Below are 25502 nucleotides of genomic sequence, written 5' to 3' on the forward strand. Positions count from 1 at the left end.
ACCTTCCACGCTGTGCCCTGTTGTGGGGTTCCTCCGTTCGTCTGGACTTGTTTTTATGTCCCCTTGAGGAGTTTTGTATGTTTCGGTCAGGAGAGGTTAAGAGCTGCTTCTTACTCTGCCGCCATCTTAACCCGGAAGCTCTCTTTTTTTTTAATGTTAAGCTTTAAGCCAGCTTTTAGATTCTTTCTTTCATTCTCATCAAGTTGCTTCTTAATTCTTTTTCACATTCTGTCATCAGTGTTAGCATCTGCATATTTGCTATTGATTTTTCTCCTGGCAACCTTAATTCTGGCTTTTGATTTTTCTAGCCTGATATTTCACAATGTGTTAATTATGTTAACTCTGCAAACAACCCTGTTAATTAACTTTTCATATAAGTTAATTAAATAAGGTGACATTATATAGCTTTGTCATCCTCTCTTCTTAATCTTAAACCAATTAATTCTTCCATGTTCTGTTCTAACTGTTGCTTCTTGACCTATATACCCTGAAATGGTTTGGTATTCCCATTTTTTTGATGACTTGCCACATTTTATTGTGATCAACACAGTCAGAAGTTTTAATATATTCAATGAAACAAAAGTAAATGACTTTCTGAAGCTCCCTTGCTTTCTCTGTAATCTAGCAAATGTTGTAGTTTGGTCTCTGGTTCTTCTGCCTCTTTGAAAACCAGCTTTCCTTTCTGGTAATTCTTGGTTCACATAATACAGAATCCTAGCTTTAAAATTCTTAAGCATAACCTTTCTAGAGTGTGAAATGAGTGCAGTTTTTTTTGGTAATTTGAACATTCTTTGACATTGTCTTTCTTTAGGATTTGGGCACATACTGTTCTTTTCCAATTCAGTGGCCACTGCTGAATTTTCCAAATTTGATGGCAAATTGAGGGCAGCATTTGAACACTCTTTTAATATTTTAAATAGCTTAGCTGGAATTTTGTCATCTTCACAGCCTTATTATTAGCAATGCTTCCTAAGCCTCATGACTTAATTCTGCAGGATGTCTGACTAAATTTTAAGAACTTTATTATATCGCTATTTGTTTTCTTGTTACCTCTTCTTAATCTCATCTACTTCTGTTACATCTCTACCATTTTTGTCTTTTATTACATCCTTTTTTTGTATGAAACATTACCTTGATATCTGCTTTTCTTGAAGAATTTTTTTGTTTTTCCATTATATTGTTTTCTTTTATTCTTTGCATTGCTCAGTTAAGAAAGCCTTTTTATCTCTCTCTGCTGTTATCTGGAATTTTGTATTTAGTTGGGTATATCTTTTCTTTTTGCTTCCCTTCTTTCCTCAGATATTTATAAAACCTCATCAGATGCCATTTTGCTTTCTTACTCTCCTTTTTCTTTCAAATGTTTTTTTTTTTGTTGCTGCATCCTGTAAAGTAGTGCAAATGTTTATTCAGAGTTCCTTAGACACTCTTATCAGATCACCTTAAATCTCTTCACTTCCTTTTCATATTCCTAAGGGTTTTATAATATAGGTCATACCTGTAGGTCTGATGGCTTCCCCTACTTTCTTCAATTTAAGGGTGAATTTGGCACTAAGAAGCTGATGATATGAGCCATAGTTAGCCCAAGGTCTTGTTTTAACTGACTGTTTGGAACTCCTCTGCCTTTGGCTGCAAAGTATACAATCCATCTAAACATTATTATCATTATTAAGTTAATTTTTATAAATAATAGGTGTGATGATGTCATTAACTTGTGTACAAATTTTCATTGTCTTTGTATTTTAAGGCAAAATACAAAATCCTTCAGTTGGTATTTATAGCCTTCATTTTCCTTCCTAGACATAGAAATATGGCAGTTTAGAAAAAGGTCTGACCCTAGATGCTGAAAATCTTGGCTTTGATATCACCTCTGATACTTTCTTCCTCTGTGAAAATCTGGCAAGTCTCTTAACCCCACTGGATTTTTAGAGGCCAATAAGTGGTTTGGAGTCACTGTATTTCGAGTCAGGAAGATCAAATTTCAGATATCACCTTAGAGCTGCGATATCCTGGGTAATTAACTTAACATATGTGCTTTGCTTTCCTTACATGTAAAATGAAGGGTTTGGACTCAGAAAACAAGGTCCCTTCAGGAACTAAATCTGTGATCCTCTTTCTTTGTATTTTATCTCAATTGGCTTCCTATGTTTCCTGCACTTATTCACTTTCTACCATGTGTTGATGTAGAATTCATGTCAACCTGTTTGTCCATTGCCAAATATTTGTTAATTCTTTGAGTTGTTGATGTTCTCTTTTATTTCATATTACCTTGTATTTATTTATCTGTTTATATGTTTTAACCCTGAAGTAGGAAATGAGCTCCCTAGATTTTAGGGATGTTTCATTTTTGTCTTTGTCCTACCTAAGGGCAGCCTTCCCTCCCTCTTGACTTGCTCAGATGATGTAGTATCAGATTATCATGGAAAATGAGGTGGTAATGTGTTAACAAGGTGTTAACAACCTGTTATCACTTTAAGAAATGGGAAAGGCTCTCTGTCTTAGAACGCAGAAAACCATTGAATAAATCATAATTGACTACACTTTTGGGTGACTCTTACAATATACAGTTTTAGAGGCAGTTATGATAAAAGCAGGCAATAAGGACAAACCCGAGCCTTCAAAAGAAATTTAAGAGGAAGAGGAGCAGATTTTCTCTCTTTCTCATTGATCATAGCATCTAGGAACTGAACTACTTTTTCAGAAGGAGACATTCCATCATGCAATTAGAGAATTAGTTTGAGTGTTCAAGTCACAAATGAAGAAACAGAAACAAATATAGAGGTAGTTACTTGAAGGATGAAGCAGTTTTAAATAGTATGACCATTGGCAGCAGAGAAGAGAGCTGTCTGTTCTCTCAAGGCAGGGATAACCTTGCCAATAGAGAGTTGATACTTCTGAGAAAAGACAGTACTTCAATTATGAGTTGCTTTGATCACATATGTTCCATATTTATTTCTTACAACCATTATGTTCTAACTTTGTGCCTAGTGTTATGCTTATTGTATGTATTTATGGCAGGATTTGCTTTGGGTTTATGAGAAAGGGTAAGATCTTTTGTGGCCTGTGTTCTTACTATGCTGTTTTAGTAAATGTCTTTGCTTTGAGACAATCATGTTTACTTGCTGATTGCCAATGGTTAGCATATTGCAGTGTATCTTGAACTTTAGCTTTGAGTTTTATTAAGGCAAAAATTACAGGGCATATCTTCAAATCCTGAGGCAGTGGTTGCCTTCTAAGAAATAGCTCACAGGGGAGTCCTACTTCTAATAAGATGCAAAAACAGGTATTTAATTAAACATTTGTTGTGTTTAATCAGTCCAGAATTAAATTTCAATCCTAGGTTTGAATTCAGTCTTTGACCTTTCCCAAAACACTTTATGCCTTCAAGCCATAGTTGTCTCATGAAAAGTAAGCAAGTTAGACTAGATAATCTGATCTTTTTGTTTTCTTCCAAGTCTATTATTCTCTGAGTCCAATTCCCCCTATCATCATCATCATCATCATCATCATCATCATCATCACCATCACAGTAACAATAATTAATATTTACACAGCACTGTGGGGAATGTCTTGTACTAAGTGTTTTACAATTATTATCTCATTTTATCCTTACAACAACTCTGGAAGATAGGTGCTAAAGAAATTGTGGTAAACAAAGTGGAAGTGACTTGCCCCGGACTACACAGGTTTCTGAGCTTTTATTTAAATTCAGGTTTTCCTGATTCCAGGTTCAGTTCTTTATTCACTTTGTCATCTAGCTGTCCTAGACATGTCTGTTTTATGGCTAAGTTTTGTTCTATATATTATTTTGTCCTCAGGAAATATTATAAATCCTGTCAGCACTCAGAATATTTTCTTGCTTTAACTTTTCAGGTAGCGTAATGTAGTAGAATATGTGCCTAGATTTTAGGATGAGAGAATCTTGGTTCAAATTTTGGCACTGCTGTTTACTTTTTGATCTTGGCTAAATCATTTATCTCTTGGACCCCATTTTTTTTATTAGAAAAGTTAAGGAGATTAGACTGCATGGTTTTTGAGTGCTCTCTTGTTTCTAAATCTGTGGTCCTATTGACTTTTTATATAGTTAATACCGTGTATCATACATAGCTGTGATCAAAGTGCTGAAATACATGGCAATGTCCTTTTGAGATCTGAGTACTTTGAAGCATGCTATGAAAGATTGTTTGTAGCCCTTATGTGTCTTGAGTAGATAACCATATATACCTGAACTCATTTTGAAAACTTTTGACTCAAAATTGACTGAAATATAGCTAAAATTTTTTTGTGTGTGTGTCTTAAAAAATCTCATGCTATTTTCCTTTATTAACTTCCACTGTTATAAGTCACATAAATTTTACTGGAAAACCTCAGACATTCTAAAAACTAGTTTAATGTAAATTATATCTAGAAATATTTACCATACAATTAAGCAAAGAAAGAGGCAAACTTTCTGAACATAAAACTAGGTATATTGTTAATATATACAAAAATAAACTCAAATTTTCTTAACTATTATCCTAACTATTTGTAACCTTAGTAATTTTGGGAAATTCTAGTAGCTGGTTAATAATTTTTTTATTTTGGAAAAAATGAACTAATCATATTTTACTATATCAGGATATGAGTAATAACAAAAATTACATTTTTGGAACATTTTGCAGGTTTGAACCTTGCATTTGGGGACTCTATGTAAACTTTTGGAGCCAGCTGTTTGGGAGTATATTCTTTCACACACTATGAGGTGTTGATTTTAAAAGAATGGGTTGCTGTTCCTAAAGTCTACACTCTGCAAAATTTTCATGATACTCTGGTGAATGTGAATGGGTTGGTTAAATCAGTTCCTTTGCTTGAAACATACAAGTTCTTTTCTCTGCTTTGTGTTTTATTTTATTTTGAAACAGTTTAGAAAATTATTTCTTTTCAGATATGCCAGATTTATCCTATGATTTCAATAAGTTGGTATTACTTTTTGTTGTAATACCAAGTTTAAACAATTTTTAAAAGAATAATTTAATTAAGAAAGATTAATTTTCTGTCTGTGCCACTACCTATAAGGACTAGCTAGCTCATTCTTATTTCCTTAAATTTATCCTGGAGTTTATCCAAGTTTAGTTTTAATGAGTTGTTTATCCCACTAGTTACATTAGGATTTATTTTCCTCTAGAGTATAGTCTTTGAATTGATAGTTTTTTAACCTGTTCTGTTAAGTGAACATATGTTCAGACCTAAGCTTTGGCTCTGGACATTAGAAATAAATATTTGTGATATAAGGGATTTAAACTATTGTTTCTAAGTAACTTTTTAAAACATGAGTTAGTGATTAAAAAAACCGGATATGGTTGCTTGCAGATTAGTAATTCTTTGAAATATTGCTTTTAAATCTCAGTTTATAAAGTATTTTTATACCAAAACATACTGAAGTATCCATATATGGCGTGTGTGTGTATATATATATATGTATATGTTATAATTATGTGAACCGTAAAACATTTAAATTTTAAACTGATCATTACTGTATATGGATTGTTCTGAATGTCTTTTAATATTACTACCCCTGTATCACTTCCTTTTTCCTTCCTAGGAAGCTATCACATACTAAAGGAAAAAAAGTTGGAATGACCAAAAAATTCAACAAAGCCAATCAACTTACTGAAAAAATATCTCATTATATGCAGTGTTCCAAACACAATTGTGAAGTCCCTTTGTAAAGGTTAGGGAGGGGTGATTTTCACACCTTTAATGGGGCCATGCATGATTATTATATTTTCCTGACATTCATTTTCAATTATTTTGTGGATATTGGTCATTCTATTTATCAAGTCATGTCAAATTAGGCATCATTTATACATGTTGGGCACTGCGCTAAGCACTGGGGATACAGAGAAAAGCAAAAATAATCATTTGTTGTTTTTAGTTCTTTGCTCCAACAAAGAAGGTTTATATGTTTAGATGCCTATAGAATTTTTCTTTTGGTCAGTGAATACTGTGGGTCATAATCTCAACAAAGGAATATCCCAAAGGATATAGACATTTTATTCACTTTGCTTACATAATTATAAATTGCTCTCCACAATGTTTGGATTCATTCATAGCTTTTTCAACAATACATTAGTAGTATGCCTGTCTTTCCACAACCCTGCCAATGTTGACTATTCTCATCTTTAAATTTTTTTTTATTAGTTTGCTGACTATGATGTAAAATCTCAATTTTAATGTGTATTTTTCTCAATTTTAGTGATTTTGTTCATAATATCACATGGTGGTTAACATTTTGTAATTCTTTACCAGTGGAATATTTCAAAGGGTATAGATGTTGCAGTATTTTTATTTGCATAATTAGAAATTGCTCTCCAGAATTTTTGGATTAATTTATAGCTTTACTAACAACATTTTAGTGTGCCTGTCTTGGTACAATCCTGCCAACATTGACTATTCTCATCTTTTAAAAATATTCCACTTTGCTGTTTGTGAGGTGTGAAACCATAAAGTTGTTTTAATTTTCATTTTTTATTAGTGATTTTGTGCATAATTTCATATAGTTAATAGTTTACATTTTTTTTTAAATCCACCTATCTACTGGGGTTGACTTTTAGTTATAAGTATTGCTTTTGATTATCTTATATATCAAAATCTTATCATAGATAAATGATACAAAGATTTTTCTAGTTGACCATTTTTTATTCTATATGTCCTAAGGTTGTTTGTAAGATAGTTTTTAATTTTAGATGTTCAAAATTATACATTTTGTCTTTTGTTCAAAATTATACATTCTCATTTATGAATATAAGATTTTGTCTAAAAAGTTTCAGGAATTTAGTTTAAAAATCATTCATTGAAATTTAGACTAGAAATGCATTTATTTTTCAACATTAGGAAAACTAATCAGCATAGTCTTTAAATATATAAAAATCACCAAACACATGATTATTTTAATAGACTTTGAACAAAGCCTTTGGCAAAGTATTGAACTCAAACTAAAAATCTTATACAGTATAGATAAAGAAATTTTTAAATATAATTAAAAAAAATCTCATCTAAAACAAAAAACTAGCATTATATGCAATGAAGAAAACTAGATAATCTTTTCCCCATAAATGCTGAAATTAAACAATATAGCAAAAAAGTACTTAGCATAGAAATTGACATATAGTAGTGATTTATTTCCTAAAATAAAGTAGGGATGTTCTCTTTTCTTGCTATTATTTGATAAAAATTCTGAAAATACTAGCAACCAGATTAAAACAAAAGGAAGGAATTAAAGGCATAAAGATAAGCAAAGAATAGATAGTACTATCCCTGTTTGTTGAGGATATGAAGGTTTATGTAGTAATTTCTAGGGAATTGACAAACCAATTGAGAAAACTGACAACTTCTTTAACCTTATAGACTACAAAATAAACCTGTTACCATCAACATTATTTCTAGTGTTTAGATAAATACTGAAGTATAAACACATTAAATATTTGAGTTAGTTTAGCAATTCAGTCATTTTTCAGTCATGGCCAACTTTTTTAAACTTATTTTATTTTTTTTGGTGAGGGGGAAAAATATTGGAACAGTTTGCGATTTCCTTCTTCAGCTCATTTTACAGATGAGGAAACTGAGGTCACCAGGATTTAGTGACTTATCCAGGGTCATACAATCAATAAGTATATGAGATCAGATTTGAACTTGAGTCTTCTTAACTGTAGGTCCAGTGTTCTATCTAGTGTGCCACCTAGCTACCTTAAGTTTGGCAAAACATACCCAATCTCTTTGTGGATGCATTTACAAAATGATCCTTAAAGAGGAAAAACCTGCAGCTGAAATAGCTGAAGAAATATTCATTACTCATGTCAGAGCTATGCTTTTATAAAAATAACAATACTTCTAAAGTTAATTTACAGATTTTGTGTAATATCAATCAAACTACCAGGGTATATTAAATATTTCTTAATAATTAACATAATCTGACCCCATCATACCCTCCTGCCTCAGTGATTCTGAATCCATGTCATTGTTCTAGGCCTGTTTCCCCCTGGTCCACTGACTGTTCCCTTATTCCTGTCACCTTTCATTCAGTTCCCCCAGTGTCCTATTCTAAAGCTAGTCACCCCTTCCACCATCAAGGTGGCTGAAGCTGGAGCACCTGTTCTATAGGTGACAAACTTGCCTTCATCTTAAACCTTTTCCTTTTTCACTCCTCTTTTTGGATCTTACTGAGAAAAAAGGAAAATGGAGAAAATGAAATGGGATGGGATAACTGTTAGAGACAGGCACAATGACAGTAACCAATGTGAAGGACAGTACTGTGGGGAAAAAAATAAGGGAATAAATAATATGTTATCTGTTAGAGACTTAGGTATACTTGATTTTAAATTGAATCCTCAACATCTCTGGGCCTCACATTCCTCTTTTATGAAACAAGGGCACTAGATTAAACCTCCAAACTTCCTTGCAACTCTAGATATGACCTGGGATTTTATGTACAAAATATTCTGTTTAAGAGGAAATTCTCTTTAATATTCTGTTTGAGATGTAATAATCTTATAGAGATTTTTCTTTAAAAAATAGTTTTCCAAAAAACAAGTTTTGGCTTTTGTTTTAAATTCTATCATTTTGAAAATTCATCAATACAAATCATCCTATTCCATCAATCTACCTGATAAAAACAGAAGTTTTTACTGTCATAATTATTTTCATTTGTTCATAAGTAGAAGGTTGAGAATGTTGTATATACATGAAATAAATACTCAGTGATTGAATTTTTCTCTTAGCCAACTCCCATGTCTCAAATACTTCCTTCTTACTACAGTCTCTTATAATCTCATTTTCCCTTCAAAACTCAGTGCTATCTTTTTTGGCACTTGAGGTGCCACAGGTGGTTTCTGGGGTATTCAGGGAGGACCAGCACCTCTGGTGTGAGGGGTGGTTTTTCTTCTTTTGTGTTCACCTGCTGCTTAGCTTTCACCTGTGGCTCCAAGAACTTTAGCATACACAATGGCCACAACCCAGAAAAACCATCTCAGCAGATGGGGTAAAACCCTAAAATTCATCAATGGCTTAGGAAGTGGCTACGCTAGGCATGTGAAGACCTCCCCCTAGTGGAAGAGATGAATGAAAACAATGTGTTCCAGCAGCCATCAAGGTGGCTGAAGCAGGTTTTTGGTTAGACGTCAAACAAGCCACTGCTTACTGGACCATCACAAGTGCAACTCTGTCTGCCTCACTTAGATCCACTTTATGTACAAAGCAAAAGAGATCCTCTTCAAGTATGAAGGACAACCACCTTCTATATGGGACAATCTTCTCTATGGGACCTCTCTTCTTTGCTCAGTTGCTGGCCCTCTCTTCTTAAAATTATATTGTATTTATTTGTTTACCTTTTTTATATACTTATTATTGTTCATATTTTCTTCCCTGATAGATTGTATGAGCCTTGAAATTAGAGACTTTTTTCATTTTTGTCTTTTTTATCTCTAATTCCTAGGTTAGATCCTGTCATATGTTAGGAGTCTGAATTAGTGTTTATTGATAGATTGGAGGTATATATTATAAAGAATTAAAATTAAGGGTTTGACTAAATATATGAGAATTCTAAGATAGTACTGTGATCACTGATTTAAAAATATTATAGCTCAAGTCAAATTGACTTTTAGTAGCTTTATTTACAAAGATGTGGAAAGAGTGAAAGCAGAGAAATATAAAAGAAAGTAGAGAAAGAAGTTTAGCTTGTCACCCATAACGTTGTTCTGTCCAGGCCCAATCCACACAGGGCTTGTTAACCCCTCAGCAGGAGGACTTGGTGGTGAATTAAAACAAGGGTTCAACCCATGCAGTCTCCTCCAAGAAGGGGAGACCTCTCAGAAACTAATCTCTCCAGAAGTCAGGAAAGGAAGGTCAGCTTTTCACTCACCCAATCTGAAGCTCCAAAGGGAGAAGATCCAGGAGCAGTCTTACCAGAAGCAGTCCAAGAGCCAGACTCCCAGATCGAAGTCCCAATTTGTAGTTCCAAGCCATAGTCCCAGTCCAAGATCCTCCAAACCCCAGATTCAGGCCAAACACCTCTTGGACAGGAAGTTCAGGACCCTTTATAGTCCTTTTTCCACGTCACTTCCTGCCCTTTCCTCCACTTTACAGGAGCCAGTTGCAGTCTTTAAATTTGCTTAGCACTGCCAAGGGGGTGGTCAGTCATCTCTGGGTTTTCACCCACTATTAGTAAGTTGCTTGTGAACTTCCCCTACTTACTGTTAAGTAGGGGTATTTTCAGTTTTTGTGAATTAATTTAAAAATAGGCAAGGGGAAAGTTAATCCTATTTTCACTATATATATATATATGTATATATACACACATACATACAAAAATTTATAAATAAATTTATAAATAGATAACATATATATTTATATATATAAATTATTATCTTTATTCTGGTGGCTTGGGTATTTGCAACCACATATTTGATTTAAAAAATAATTCTGCAATATAATTTTATTTCATTATGGAATTTTATGAGCTTTTAAAAAAGTATTTATTTTCATCTGGGTTATGATTTCATTGTTACAGTTATTAAGAAAAGTCCTACCAGTGCATAACAATAACTGTTATTTTGTGTTCTTGTCTTAGAGAGATGACTTGGGTACTCAGAGATTATGTGATAGTCATAAAACCAGGATTTTTGCCTAAAGTCAGGTGGTTTTAAACCCACCTCTCCTGATCCTGAGGCCAATTCTCTAGTCATCATGCAAAGTGAACTCATTTTTGTTATCCTTGGGAGAAAGTCTCCTATAAAGGAATCTTAATAAAACAAAAATAAATTTCCTTTCTGCACACTAAATCATATCTATTTTAATCTCATTCAGAAATACTGTTATCATTTCTCTCTTTTATCATTTAATTCAGAGTATCTGGGTTTATAAATACTAAATGCCCTCTAACTCTTGGCAAATGCTCCAGGAGCTGTCCTGCTATTGTTTCTTTTCTTCCTCTGGATTACTTCTTTTAATGATCTCATTAGCTCCCATGCTTTTAATGACCACCACTAATGCTGATAATTTTCAAATGTACCCCATGTGCCCCAATCTCTTTGCTGACCTTCAGTTTATCATCTCTCACAATTTAGGAGTTATCTTGGCTTCCTTACTCTTTCTAACCCCCTATATCTAAGCTGTTGCTAAAGCTTGTCAACTTCACCTTTACAGAATTCCTTAAATGTCCCCTTCTCTTCTCTTACAATTGCTACCTCTCTAGTGCAGGGCCTTATCACTTCATCAACTTGATTACTGCAATGGCTTGCTGGTGAGTCCATCTGTGCTCTAATCCCTTCTGTATTCAGCACTAAAATGATTTTGTTGAATCCCACCTCCTCCAACTCTCAAATCTCTCTCTCCCTCCTTCTCCTCCCTTTCCCCCTTTCCCTCCTCCAGTGGCTTCCTATTACTTCCAGGAATAAGCCCAAAACATTGTGTTTGGTGTTCAAAGCTCTTCATACCCTGGTCTGCTCACCTTCTCCCCTCAATCTTCCCATTCTTCTTACCCCTTACTCTTCACTTATTCTTTAGCCCGCTGATACTAGCCTCTTGGCTTTTCCACAAACAAGATACTTTCTTGGCCTTTTCTCTGGTTGTTCCATATACCTACAATGCTCTTCTTCTTTCACATGGACTGTTGACCTCCTTGGCTTTCTTTAAGTTACAACCAAAATCACACCTATGTGAAAGCACTCTTTCCCCTCTTAATTCTGCTGTCTTCTCTCTTTCAGTTATCTCCTATTCATCCTGTATATAGCTTGCTTTGTTTGCATGTAAGTCCTTGCTGACTGGACAGTCTTTTATCTCTTTTTATATCCTTGGTGCTTAAGAGAGTGCCAGACATTAATAGGCAATTAATAAATGTTTATTGATCAATGAGAATTAATTTTAGTTTATTTTTGTTATTGTCCTTCACAGGACCAAACGATCTCAGGTTCCCATAACCGAATGCATATTTGAACTTCCCAGCCTCACAGTTCAAGCAACAAGAGCACAAACTCTACTTCTACAAGCAATTTATCAAAGTTGGTCTCATACTGGAGGTATTGGCACTTCAGTTGTGAATGAAGCTTTGATGAGTGACATCTTCCAGACTTCAGGTAAGAACACAATATTTCTGACAAACTTGTACATCTTACCAATAATGACTAAACTCTCAGTATTCAAACCTCTATTTTTAGGGTACTATACTTTTAGTATATTTCTATAATATTTCTATTTATATATTTATAATATTTCTATTTACATATATTAGTATATTTCTATAATATTTATATCATTTACTTAAAATCCAGGAAATGAGTTAAGCCATTAAACTTTACTCTTTTTTTTCCACCAAACTCTGGACATGTTTTATATTTTATTTTCCCAATCACATATAATAACAATTTCAACATAAACTTTTCCAAAATTATGAGATCCAAATTGTCTCCCCTCTCTTTTCATCCCCTTCCCAGAGAGATAAACAATTTCCTCTGGTTTATGTTTGTAGTATATGCAAAACTTAATTCCATGTTGGTTATTATTTTAAGAGAATATACATATAAAATCAAAATCTCAAAATAACACAAATAAACTAAAGTGAAAAATACTACACTTTGATCTGCATTCCAGCTCCCAATAGTTCTTTTCCCTGGAGGTATCATAAGTCTTTCACAATTGCTCTGGATCACTGTATAACTGAGAAAACCTTGATCATCATATAATATTGCTGTAACTATGTACAATGATGTCCTGTTGGTTCTGCTTATTTGACTCTGCATCACTTCACATAGATCTTTTCATCTTTTCTGAAATCATTCCATCCATCCTTTCTTATACCACAATAGTATTACATCACCTTGACACACCACAATTTGTTTAGTCATTCTCCAATGATGGACATCCCTTTAGTTTCCAATTCTTTGCCACCACAAAAAGAACTGCTATCAGTATTTTTGTACAAGTAGGTTCCCCCCCTCCTTTTTTTTCTCTTTGGAATATCAACCTAGTAGTGATATTACAGGATCAAAGGGTATGTAAAGTTTTATGGCCCTTTGGCGTAATTCGAAATTGCCCTTCAGAATAGTTGGACCATTAATAATTTTTTCATATCCCCTTCCATATTTATCATTTCCTTTTACTGGCATATTGGTCAGTATGATAGGTGTGAGGTGGTTTCTCAAAGTTGTTTTAATATGCATTTCTCTAATCAAGATTAGAATATTTTTTCATATGATTATTGATAGCTTTTATTTCTTCATCTAAAAATTGCTTGCTCATATCCTCTGACCATTTATTAATTGGGGAATGACTTGTATTCTTAAACATTTGACTTAGTTCTCTACAAATTTGAGAAATTAGATCATTATCAGAGAAATTTGCTCTGAATTCACCCTGCCCCATTTTGTTGTTCCCTTTTTAATTTTGGTTACATTGGTTTTATTTCTACTTTTAAATTTAATACAAACTTATTTATTTTACATCTTGTAATGTTCTCTGTCTCTTGTTCAATTGTAAATTCTCCTCTCCTTCATAGATCTAATAGGCAACCTACTTTATTTTCTCTAATTTGCTTATGGTATAACCTTTTATGTCTAAATCATATGCCCATTTTTACCTAATTTTGGTTGATGATTACTACTTTTTTAAACAGTCTGAGATCTGGTACTCCTAGGCCACCTTCCTTCATATTTTTTTTTCATTAATTCCCTTGATATTCTTGATATTTTGTTCATCTAAGTGAATTTTGTTATTTTTTTCTAGTTCTATAACATAATTTTTTGGTATTTTGATTGGTATGTTACTAAATTAATAAATTAATTTAGATAGAATTGGCATTTTTAGTATATTAGCTTGGCCTGTCCATGAGTAATATTTTTCAAATTGTTTCGATCTGACTTTATTTCCATGAAAAGTATTTTGTAATTGCGTTCTCATATAATTTCTGTATTTGTCTTGGCAAGTAGATTCCTAGGTATTTTGCATTGTCTAGAGTTGTTTTAGAAATTCTCTTTCTATCTCTTGCTGCTAGAGTTTGTTGGGAATATATAGAAATGCTGCTGATTTATGTGGATTTATTTCGTATCTGGCAACTTTACTAAAGCTCTTATTTTAACTAGGTTTGTTTTTTTTTAGTTAATTCTCTAGGATTTTCTAAATATGCATCATATTATCTATTAAGAATGATAGCTTGGTTTCCTTATTGCTTATTTTAATTCTTTCAATGTATTTTTCTTCTCTTACTGCTAAAGCTATCATTTTTAGTATAATATTAAACAATAGTGATTATAATGGGCATCTTTTCTTTATCCATGATCTTATTTGGAAGGCTCCTAGCTTATCCTCATTAGAAATGGTTTTAGATACTACTTATCATATCAAGAAATGGCCCATTTATTCTTTTACTTTCCAATGTTTTTAATAGGAATGGATGTTGTATTTTGTCAAAGACTTTTTTTACATCTATTGAGTGATTTCTGTTAGTTTGGTTATTGATATTGTCAAATATCCTTATAGTTTTACCAATATTAACAGCTCTGCATTCTTGGTATGAATTTGACCTGGTCATAGTTAATGATTCTTGTGATATATTGCTGTAGTCTTCTTCCTAGTATTTTATTTAAATTTTTTTCTATCTATGTTCATGAAGGAAATTAGCTTGTAATTTTTTTTGTTTTTTCTCCTCCTGGCTTAGGTATCAGCACCATATTTATGTCATAACAAGAATTTGGTAGGACTCTTTCTTTGCCTATTTTCCCAAGCAGTTTACATATTTTTGGGATTTATTATTCTTTAAATGTTTGATAGAATTCACTTCTGAATCTCTCTTGCACTGAGTATTTTTCTTTAGGGAGTTCTTTGCTAGCCTGTTCAGTTTCTTTTTCTGAAATAGGATTAAGTAGTCTATTTCCTCTTTTGTTAATTTGGGTCAATTTATATTTTTGTAAATATGCCTCCATTTCACTTAGATTTTCAGGCATATTATCATACAGTTGAGTAAAATACCTCCTAATGATTGCTTTAATTTTCTCTTCATTGGTAGTGAATTCACTCTTTCCTTTTTTATACTGATTATCTGATTTTCTTTCCTTTTAAAAATCATATTAATCAGTGCTCTATCTGTTTTTATTTGTTTTGTTTTTTCTCCTTAAAATCAACTCCTTTTATTTATAGTTCTCTTACTTTCAATTTGATTAATTTTCTGCTTGATTTTTAGGATTTCCAAGTTAGTGTTTAATTGGGGATTTTTAATTTGTTCTTTTTCTAATTTATTTAGTTGCATGCTCAGTTCATTGATCTGCTTTTTCTCTGTTTTATTGATGTAAGTGTTTAGAGTTATAACTTTTTCAATAATTATTATATTCCATAAATTTTAATATGTTGTCTCATTGTTATTCTGAAATATTCAGAAATATTTGTTTTCTGTAATTTAATTTTTAGTGTAAAAGAAGTAATATTATATCTCTTTTTGACCATTTTACTATTATCATTTAGTGGTAATGAGAAGTAGTATAATTGATTTCTGAAGGGAAAAATGGAAGAGTAGAATATGATATATGAAATTTATGTCCTAAACATCTTTTAAAGAGATGTTCTTTTGTAAAACTTTTTGACTAATATGTCACTTTTTCTTCTCTGTATTGTCTTGTCTATACCTGACATCCTGGTATTTCTTTGTATTAACATAAAATGTTGAAAACTAGAATGGAAATTTCATTAATATAAATACTTGTATTGTTCAATTCTGATATCATTGTTTTTCTTTTTATGTATGTTGTCATTACTAAAGCTCATGGGTTTAGGATTTTAGTTTCTGGAGCATAAGGATAATTTCTTTGAACGTGCCAATGAACTTGAGATCGTCTGTGATATATTTGTATGTTTTATTGTATATACCAAATCATTCCAGCATGACTTTTTTTGAGGGAAGCAAAAAAAAAAATCCTAACTTATTTCACATGCATAATGTTGATTAGATTGTGAAACATATTTAAAAGTCATCTCTTTCTTCTGTTATTCAAGAAAGGTACCTGAATAAGGACTATTAGTTTCATTGTTGAATTAGGTCTTAATGTTTCAGAAATTTTGCAACTAATATTTTAAAATTTAATTTGCTTTCTGTATGTCCTTCTATATGATGATGTCACATAGCTTCTCATTATATGTTGGCTTATCATTATGTTTTTTATTTTCATGTTGCTTTGTCTTTGCATGTGTTGGATAGCTTTCAATTTTATATTAGGCCCTAAACAGATGGCAACGATATTTATGTTTTTTCTTTGCCCTCATTTTTTAAAAAACTTTGTGAATTAAAAAAAATGAAGTCTAATAAAAAAATCTCTGATTTAAAATCTGTTATATTTGTATTGCTTTTTTTTTTTTTTTGGTATTGCTAACAAAGTTCTGGCAGTAGGTATTGTAAAAAATGGTCTAGACAAGTGACAACAGATTAAGTGATTCATATTATAGTTTTCTGTCACTGACACATCTGAAATTAGTGGAACTAATTTTTTACAGATTGAGAAAATATGATGTCAAGAGTTTATTCTCTCTTGCCAAGGAATTTGATCTTTATCAGAGAAATCAGCAATGAACATATTGCAGCAAGTAAAGGAAATAGTTGGAAGATGAAATACCAAATTTCTCTGAAAGCCAGATCTGCAAAAGGGAAAACTTTCCTTATCTCTTCATGGCCAATGATTTTTTTTTAAACCTTTGTACTTCGGTGTATTGTCTCATAGGTGGAAGATTGGTAAGGGTGGGCAATGGGGGTCAAGTGACTTGCCCAGGGTCACACAGCTGGGAAGTGGCTGAGGCCGGGTTTGAACCTAGGACCTCCTGTCTCTAGGCCTGACTCTCACTCCACTGAGCTTCCCAGCTTCCCCCATGGCCAATGATTTTTACTTTTACACAAGATGTTTATCCTCAGTTTCTGCAGATTTTTGGACATTTAAAAGATGTAACTAAGATTTCAATATCATCCTGGACTCATTTGATTTCCATCTTGTCAGGCGAGTCATTCTTTCTCGACACTTGGGTATCTTCTCTTTAGTTGGTTGTATTAGGTTCATGATGGTGTTGTGAAATATTGCTTTTTTTTGGAAGTCAGGACATCTGTATTCTAGCACTGAGTCTTGTAACTTAACAGTGTAGTGCTTTCATTGGAACTAAATTTTATGTTTTTTCTAATAGTCTGTCTCTTTGAGGTTAATACCTGTTTTGGTGATTACATATGGCTGTCATTCATAGAAAAATGAATTCTCAAGAGAATCAAAATTACAAGGATCAAATGGCAAGAGCATGATGCATGGTGGGCCTCAGTAAGATATAGTATATTGATACATGATGGCATATGCATGATAACTACCCAGAGTGACTTGCAAGAGAGGTAGGAGGAAGAGAAATGCTAGATTTAGAATGATAAATAATAAGTAAAGGTCCCAAGGGGTATATTGCTTCTCCTTAGCAAGCATTTCTTTAAAAAAAATTATTTATTTAGGATATTTTTCCATGGTTACAAGATTAATGTTCTTTCCCTCCCTTTTCCCCTATCCCCTTCCGGAGCTGACAAGTAATTCCACCGGGTTATACATGTGTCATTGTTCAAAACCTATTTCCATATTATTCATATTTATAACAGAGTAATCATATAAAGTCAAAACCTCAATCATATCCTTGTCAAACCATGTGATCAATCATATGTTTTTCTTTTGCATTTCTACTTCCACAGATCTTTCTCTGGATGTGGATAGTGTTCTTTCTCATAAGGTTTAACAAGCATTTTATTTTTTGTTTTGTTTTGATTTGTTTTGTTTTGTTTTGTTTTTAATTTTTAAATTTATTTTTTTATTTTTAGAAAAATTTTCCATGGTTATATGATTCATATTTTTACTTTCCCCTCCACCCCCTCAAACTTCCCCCCTCCCCCCAATAGCTAATGCGCATTTCCACTGGTTTTAACCTGTGTGATCAGTCAAGACTTATTTACATATTATTGATAGTTGCATTGGTGCGGTCCTTTCGGGTCTACATCCCCAATCATGTCCTCATCAACCCAAGTGTTCAAGCAGTTATTTTTCTTCTGTGTTTCCTCTCCTGTAATTCTTCCTCTGAATGTGGGTATCATTCTTTTCCATAAATCCCTCAGAATTGTCCTGGGTCATTGCATTGCTGCTAGTACAGAAGTCTATTATATTCGATTTTACCACAGTGTATCAGTGTCTGTGTACAATGTTCTTCTGGCTCTGCTCCTTTTGCTCTGCATCAATTCCTGGAGGTCTTTCCAGTTCACATGGAATTCTTCCAGTTCATTAATCCTTTGAGCACAATAGTATTCCATCACCAACATATACCACAATTTGTTCAGCCATTCCCCAATTGCTTTCCAGTTTTTTGCCACCACAAAGAACTCATCTATAAATATTTTTGTACAAGTGTGTTTATGATCTCTTTGCTGTACAAACCTAGCAATGATATGGCTGGATCAAAGGGCAGGCATTCTTTTATTGCTCTTTGGGCATAATTCCAAATTGCCATCCAGAATGGTTGGATCAGTTGGATCACCAGTAGTGCATTAATGTCCCAATTTTGCCACATCCCCTCCAACATTCATTACTCTCCCCTGCTGTCATTTTAGCCAATCTGCTGGGTGTGAGGTGATACCTCTGAGTTGTTTTGATTTGCATTTTAAAGAAGAAACAACAAAACCCCAAACCAACCAGAGGTCTTCCAGTGTTGTCTTGGGTAGGTCTTCTTTCATCTGTTTAATGAGGCTATAAATGAGAATTGAATCTTTGAAATAACTATGAACTTTCCTAGTGGTAGAAATGTCTTTGCTGCTGAAATCACAGATCCATTTAAGTATAGAGGTTTCTTAAGATGGATTGGAAGGAATATAAACCACATGCATAAACATTTGCTTATTTTGTTATCAAAAGTATTTTTGCTCCAGTCCTAGATGACTAAGATCATCAGTAGAAAGGACTTCAGAGACTATCTAATCTTAAACTTCTCATTTTATAAATGAGGAAACTGAAATTGAAAGGGATTAAGTGACTTGCTTAAGGGTACTGCAGGACATCATTGAAAGGATTTGAACCCAGGCCTTTGGACCTTAAAGTTACTGTTTGTTCCATTGTGATGTGGCAGCCCATTGTAATGGTAACTGATTGGCTGTTTGTTAGTAAATTCTCAGAATTTAGACTGCTTAGATCTTAGATCTAGTCTATTTGTGACTAAATTTCTAGTGTGGTTTTTAATATTTATATTACTTTTGTATTTGGTCTTTTAGTCATTAGCTTCTTTTCCTAGTAAAAGTTGCTGATTTTACAAAATAAAGTGTGATATCTATTTTATCATTCCTAGTACTTAACCCTTCAAATTTATGTTTATTCTATGAAATTGACTTATTTTGGTTTTTTTAAAAAAAGAGAACAACCCTGGTGTATTGAAACAGTTGTTATAGATCCTTGTTTAAGGGTCTGTGAGGTTAACACTATTTTCACATTTCTGCAGCAAATGTTGATAAATGTGAACTACCTAAGTAAAATGCTTTTTTGGAAGTCTTAGCAATTTTTAAGTGTAAAGGGACCCGAGATTTAAAAGTCTGAGAACCAATAACGTAAATTAATACCTTTGTTTTGTGTTCTTGACTCTGCCTATCGTTTTCTAAAGGAAGTAAATATTTAGTATTTCTAATAGTGTGGCACATAGAAAGTATTTTATCAACTCTTATCTTTTTTCTGGAGGGAATCATGTATTCTAATAATTAAGTGCAACTAACTGGAAGTTTCAGATTCTTAGTTATTTATTGTTGACTATAAAGTGTTTTAAAGCAGCTAGTTGGTAGAAGGTATAGAATGCCAAGCCTGGAGTCAAGAAGACTCATTTTTCTGAGTTCAAATTTGGCCTGAGATACTAATTGTGTGACCTTGGGCAAGTCACTTAACCTGTTTGCATCAGTTTCCTCATCTGTCAAATGATCTGAAAGGGAAATGGCAAACCACTCCAGTATCTTTGCCAAGAAAACCATGAATTGGACCATGGAGGGTTGGATATGACTGAACAACAACATGTATTTTAAATATGGTATGTAACATGCTATGCAAACAAGCATATTCATAGCAACTCTCTTTGAGACAGTAATGGACTGAAACAAAAGACATCCTTTGACTTAGAAATGGCTAAAATATTATAATTATTATTATTATTACTATTAAAATAGTACAACAGGAAAATAAATTGAATACTATCCTTTATAATGACCAAAACTGGTTTTCTTTCTACCTCTTTGTGTTCTTCTCTGTCTCCTTTTCTAGATCCTCTTCCAGATCATACCTCTCAAACTATAGGTGTCTTTCACAATACTATCCTGGGACCTCTTCTCTTCTCCTTCTACACTACTTTATTTTGTGAGTGTAGCTATAGGGTATCTAATCAGTAGCCCATGGAATCTCTCTGCTGGCCTTTAATCTCACATCCTCAACTGCCTTTCAGACATCTTGAATTGGCTATCCAGTAGACATATTAAATTCAATATGTCCAAAATAGAACTCATCTTTTCTCCTAAACTGTCCTTTCAGCTTCCTATTTTCACAATTACCAGAGAGGGCAACACAGTCCCCTTTAGAAATTTGGATGCTATATTATACCATTTGGTACATACATGTTGAGGACTGATATTTCTTCATTTTCTATACCAGTGTTTCCCAAACTTTTTTGGCCTACCTTCCACTTTCCAGAAAAAAATATTATTTAGCCCCCTGGAAATTAATTTAAAAAAATTTTAATAACAATTAATAGGAAAGATAAATGCACCTATGGCCATCACTGCCCCCTGGATTGCTGCAGCACCCACCAGATGGCGGTAGCGCCCACTTTGGGAATCACTGGTCTATACTGTCTTTTATCAGAATGTAATTACTTTCCCTATCTCTTTTAATCAGATCTATTTTTACTTTGGCTTTGTCAGATATCATGATTGCTACTCCTGACTTCTTTTTCTCAGTTGAAGCCCAATAGATTTTGCTCCAGCCTTTTACCTTTACCCAGTGTGCGTCTACCTGCCTCATGTGTGTTTCTTGTAGACAGCATATGGTAGGATTCTGGTTTCTAATTCACTCTGCTATTTGCTTCCATTTTATGGTTAAGTTCATCCCATTCACATTCAGAGTTATGATTACCGCTTGTGTATTCTCCAACATTTTGATTTCCTCTCCTAGTCCTGCCCTTTCTTCTTTCACTGTTTCCTTTTATGCCAATGTTTTGCTTTCAATCAGTTCCCCTAATCTTATTCCCCACCCTTTCCTTTTTTTACATATCATCTTAAACCACTTAGTACCCCAGCCACTACCTATGAATAATTCTTCTAACTAATATAATGGTTAATACAGTTTTTGAGAGTTGCAAATACATCATTTTTCCATATAGGAGTATAAACAATTTAACCTTACTGAAACCCTTAAAAATTTTTTTTCCCTCTCTTGTTTATCTTTTCATGTTTCTCTTGAGTTTTTTATTTGGACACCAAATTTTTCATTTAGTTCTGGTCTTTTCTTTACAAATATTTGGAAATCTTCTATTTTGTTAAATGACCATACTTTTCCCTGGAAGTTTATAGTCAATTTTGATGGGTAGGTGATCCTTGGTTGTAGACCCAATTCTCTTACCGTTTTGAATATTTCAAGCCTTATAGTCCTTTAGTGTGGAGGCTTCCAGATGCGGTGTAATCATGATTGGTGTTCCTTGATATCTGAATTGTTTCTTTCTGGCTTCTTGTGATATTTTCTCTTTAGCTTGGAAGCTCTTGAATTTGGCAATTGCATTCCTGGGGGTTGTCTTTTGAGGATTTAATATAGAAAGTGATCTGTGAACTCTTTCAATATCTATTTTTCCCTCTTATTCAAGAACAGCAGGGCAGTGTTTTTGGAAAATTTCTTATTGTACGATATCAAGGTTTCTGTTTATTTCCTGTTTTTCAGGTAGGGTTATGATTCTCAGATTTTTTTCTCCTAGATCTGTTTTCCAAGTCAACTGCCTTCTGGATGAGATATTGCATGTTTCTTTCTAATTCGTCATTCTTTTTACTTTGCTTTATCAATTCTTGCAATCTTGTGAGATCATTGCCTTCTACTTGCCCAATTCTAATTTTTAATTACTGGTTTTCAGTTAAGATATTTCGATTTTCCTTTTTGATTTGTTCTATCCTGCTTTTCATGGCTTCTAGTAGGTCATTTCTGGTCTTCAATTTTCTAATTATTTCACTTCATTTCTGGGCTCCTTTTTCTAAGTGGGAGATTCAGCCTTTTAAACTCTTATTTTATTTTTTGAACTATTTCCCACTTTTCTTGTCAAGTCTCTTTTATCTTTCTCATAATCTCAGATTTGAACTCCTCACAATCTTGTGACCAATTCTACTTTTTTGGGAAGGTTTGGATGTGTTTACTTGTTTGTTGTCTTCTGCTGTCTCCTCTTTAGTCTGGAATTTTTCTGCATAAAAATTATCGAAGGTTAAAGTTTTATTCTTGGTTTTTTGGTGGTGGTGGATTGTAGTTCTTGGGAGTTGGTGGCATTTGCTTTGTTCCTTTCTGGTCAATAGTCTGAGTGAAGAAGGTCTGTTCTCTTTGTATTGAGCTCCAGAGAGGTTTTTGCCCTGAGGGTATTTTCCTAGTTTTCACAGCAGCATTTGCTGTGTACAGCCCTTGGCCATCTCTTTGTCCAAGCTCCAAGTTCCTCAGCCTCCTGGGGACTTTAACTCTTGCTAATCTTAGGGGCAAGTTTGTGGTGGCCTCAGCCAGCCCCTGAGAACCTAGAGATTGCCCTGCAGAGGTCTAAATGTGGAGGGCAGACAAGTCTTTGTATTGAGCTCTAGAGAGGTTCTTGCCCTGAGCCTATTTTTCGAGTCTCCATGGAATCTGCTGTGAAACACCCCTTTCTGTTCAATTTCCACACCCTATCTCCACATTTTCAGTCGCCTGGGGTCCCAAGTCTCCCTCCTCTAAGGGATAAATCTGTAGTGACCCCAGCCAGCCACCTCCCCTTTCCCCAACCTGAAGGTTGCCCTGCGCTTGGCACCATAGGTGGAGTGGCAGAGGGTTAATAAGCTCGCCCCTTGGTGGAAGTAATTTCATCCTCTTTTAATATGGAAATGCCCAAACTTTGCTGACCTTCCTTGCTGCACCCTACAGTTTTGTCCTTTTGAGGCAATTTGTCTAGGTCGGTGGAGAGGAGAGGAAGAGCCCTGCTTTTACTCTGGGGCCTTCTTAACCCAATAGTTTAACACAATCCTAATTACTTGGATTCCTCTCACCTCCAATGTCCAATATTTTGCCAAGTCCTCTTGATTTTACATTTGCAACATCTCTCCTATATGCTCCCTTCTCTCTACTGATACTGATACCACTCTGGTACAGGCCCTCATCACCTCATACCCTTATTATTGCAAAAACCTGCTGGTGAGTCTGCGTGCCTCAAGTTTCTTCCTATTTGGTCCATCCTCCATTCAGCCATAAAAGAGATTTTTCCCAAATGCAGATCTGATTTTGTTGTCTACCCTTCACAAACACTAATGGCTTCCTCTTTCTGGTAGAATTAATTATGAAATGCTTTGGCATTTAAAGCCCTTAGTCCTCTTAACTTTGACTCCTACTACTTAGCCAGTCTTTTTACACCTTACTCCCTAATGCAAACTTTTTGATTCAGTTACACTGGCTTCCTGACTATTCCACAAACAAGACATTCTATTTCTCTGCTCTGCACATTTTTTCTGGCTTTCTTCCATTTCTTGAATGCTTTTGTGCTTTGTTCTACTTGAACTACAAACCTCTCTGGCTTCCTTTAAGTCCCAACTAAAATCTCACCTTCTACAGTAGGAAGACTTCCCTAAATCAGTTCTTAATTCTAGGACTTTCTCCCTGTTAATTATCAAACTAGATGACTTATCTATAGCTTGTTTTGTATAAATTTGCTTGCATGCTATCTCTCGATTACAATGAAGCTGTCTTTTGCTCTTTTAGTATCCTAAGCATTTAGCAGAGTGCCATGTGCTTAGTGTGGTTCCTAGAACATAGTAGGTGTTTAACAAATGTTTATTGATTGATATTCTGAAATTTCCTATTGATTTTTGGAGAAAATAAAAGCTTTGCATTCCTTAAGTTTTAGATTTGCAAGGGGCCTTTGAAGTTATTTAGTCTACTACATACAATGCCCCCAAAGTGTAATTTTAACCTGTTAAAACTTATAAGGTTTTTAGCTTTAATAGCTTAAACTAAAACTTTTGGAACATCCTATATAATTGAACAATAATGAACTCTGAATTTCTTTAATCACTGGTTTTACAGCCTCTACTAGAATTCTACAGAAAGGAAAGATCTTTTTTTTCCCTCATGTGTAATCCCTTACACTTTGGGCAGTACTCAGTCTTAAAACAAACAAACTAAAATGCTGGCTCTCTCTCTCTCTCTCTCTCTCTCTCTCTCTCTCTCTCTCTCTCTCTCTCTCTCCCCTCTTCCTCCCTCTCTCCTTACTGAAGTTAATGGAACACCAAAAATTAATATTTTCCTATAAAAAGTAGAACAGAAAAACAGGATCATATGTTAAAACAGGATCATATGTTAAAACATAAATATCTATTATATGTACTGTAATAGTGTATTTTCTAAGTTTTTCTACTTTTCTGAATTTCCTTCTGTTCCATTTTATAAATGCTTTATAAATGCTGCGATAACCATCTTTTCTTTTTGGAGAGGCCTTATCATAAGCTTTCCTTTCCCCCACCAAATTCTCTATCCTACAATGAAGAAAAAGAACACATTGAGTAATAAGTATAATCATGCAAAACAAATCTGTATTTTTTTTGTTCAAAAAAGTATATTTTAGTTCTGTACTTTGAGTCCTTTACTTTTTTGTAAAGGAAATGTATAGCATACTTTGTTATTGATTCTCTAGAATCTTGGTTTATTGTTATATTGATCATATTTTCTAAGTCTTTCAGAGTTGTTAAACTATTGTTAAAGGTAGCAATACCTTACACATTGCATATATCATATAAAATGTTAGCTATTATTAGCATTATCATTACTATTTCTTATGGCATAGTAACATTCTAGTATATTCATAGACCATAATATGTAATACTATTCCTCAATTTATGGACATCAACTTTATTTCCTATTTTTTTCCACAAGAAAATGAGTTGCTATAAATATTTTTGTTCTAATTGGGTCCTTTTCTTCTCTCTTTGATCACTAGGGTGTAGGCCTCAGATCTTGGAGTTAAAAGGAATACACAGTTTGTTGTTTGACATAGTTCCAAATTTGGTGGACCAGCTAATTCATATCTCTACCAAAAATATACTAGAATGCCCTTCTTACCGTAGCTGCAACAGTTGTCATTTTGTGAAATTTGAGAACTTGAGATAGGACAAAGTTTTTCATGTTGAGTCTTAGTGAATAGTGGTAATGGGTAATACTTTTTGATATAAACTGTAATTTCTAGGCTTAACACCTCCCCCCCCCCCC

General features: G+C 33.7%; 1 protein-coding gene across 3 annotated transcripts in view; it reads left to right on the forward strand.

The window, feature by feature from the left end:
* Window positions 1-25502, forward strand: part of VPS13B (vacuolar protein sorting 13 homolog B) — a 1074400-nt gene that overhangs the window by 156682 nt on the left and 892216 nt on the right. For all 3 annotated transcript variants that reach the window (XM_044668639.1, XM_044668631.1, XM_044668624.1), the window contains exon 16: window positions 11923-12104. In XM_044668639.1, coding sequence (XP_044524574.1) covers window positions 11923-12104 — 182 coding nt within the window. The remainder of the gene's footprint in view (window positions 1-11922; window positions 12105-25502) is intronic.

Source organism: Gracilinanus agilis, chromosome 1 (genome assembly GCF_016433145.1).
Source record: "Gracilinanus agilis isolate LMUSP501 chromosome 1, AgileGrace, whole genome shotgun sequence".
Classification (NCBI taxonomy): domain Eukaryota; kingdom Metazoa; phylum Chordata; class Mammalia; order Didelphimorphia; family Didelphidae; genus Gracilinanus; species Gracilinanus agilis.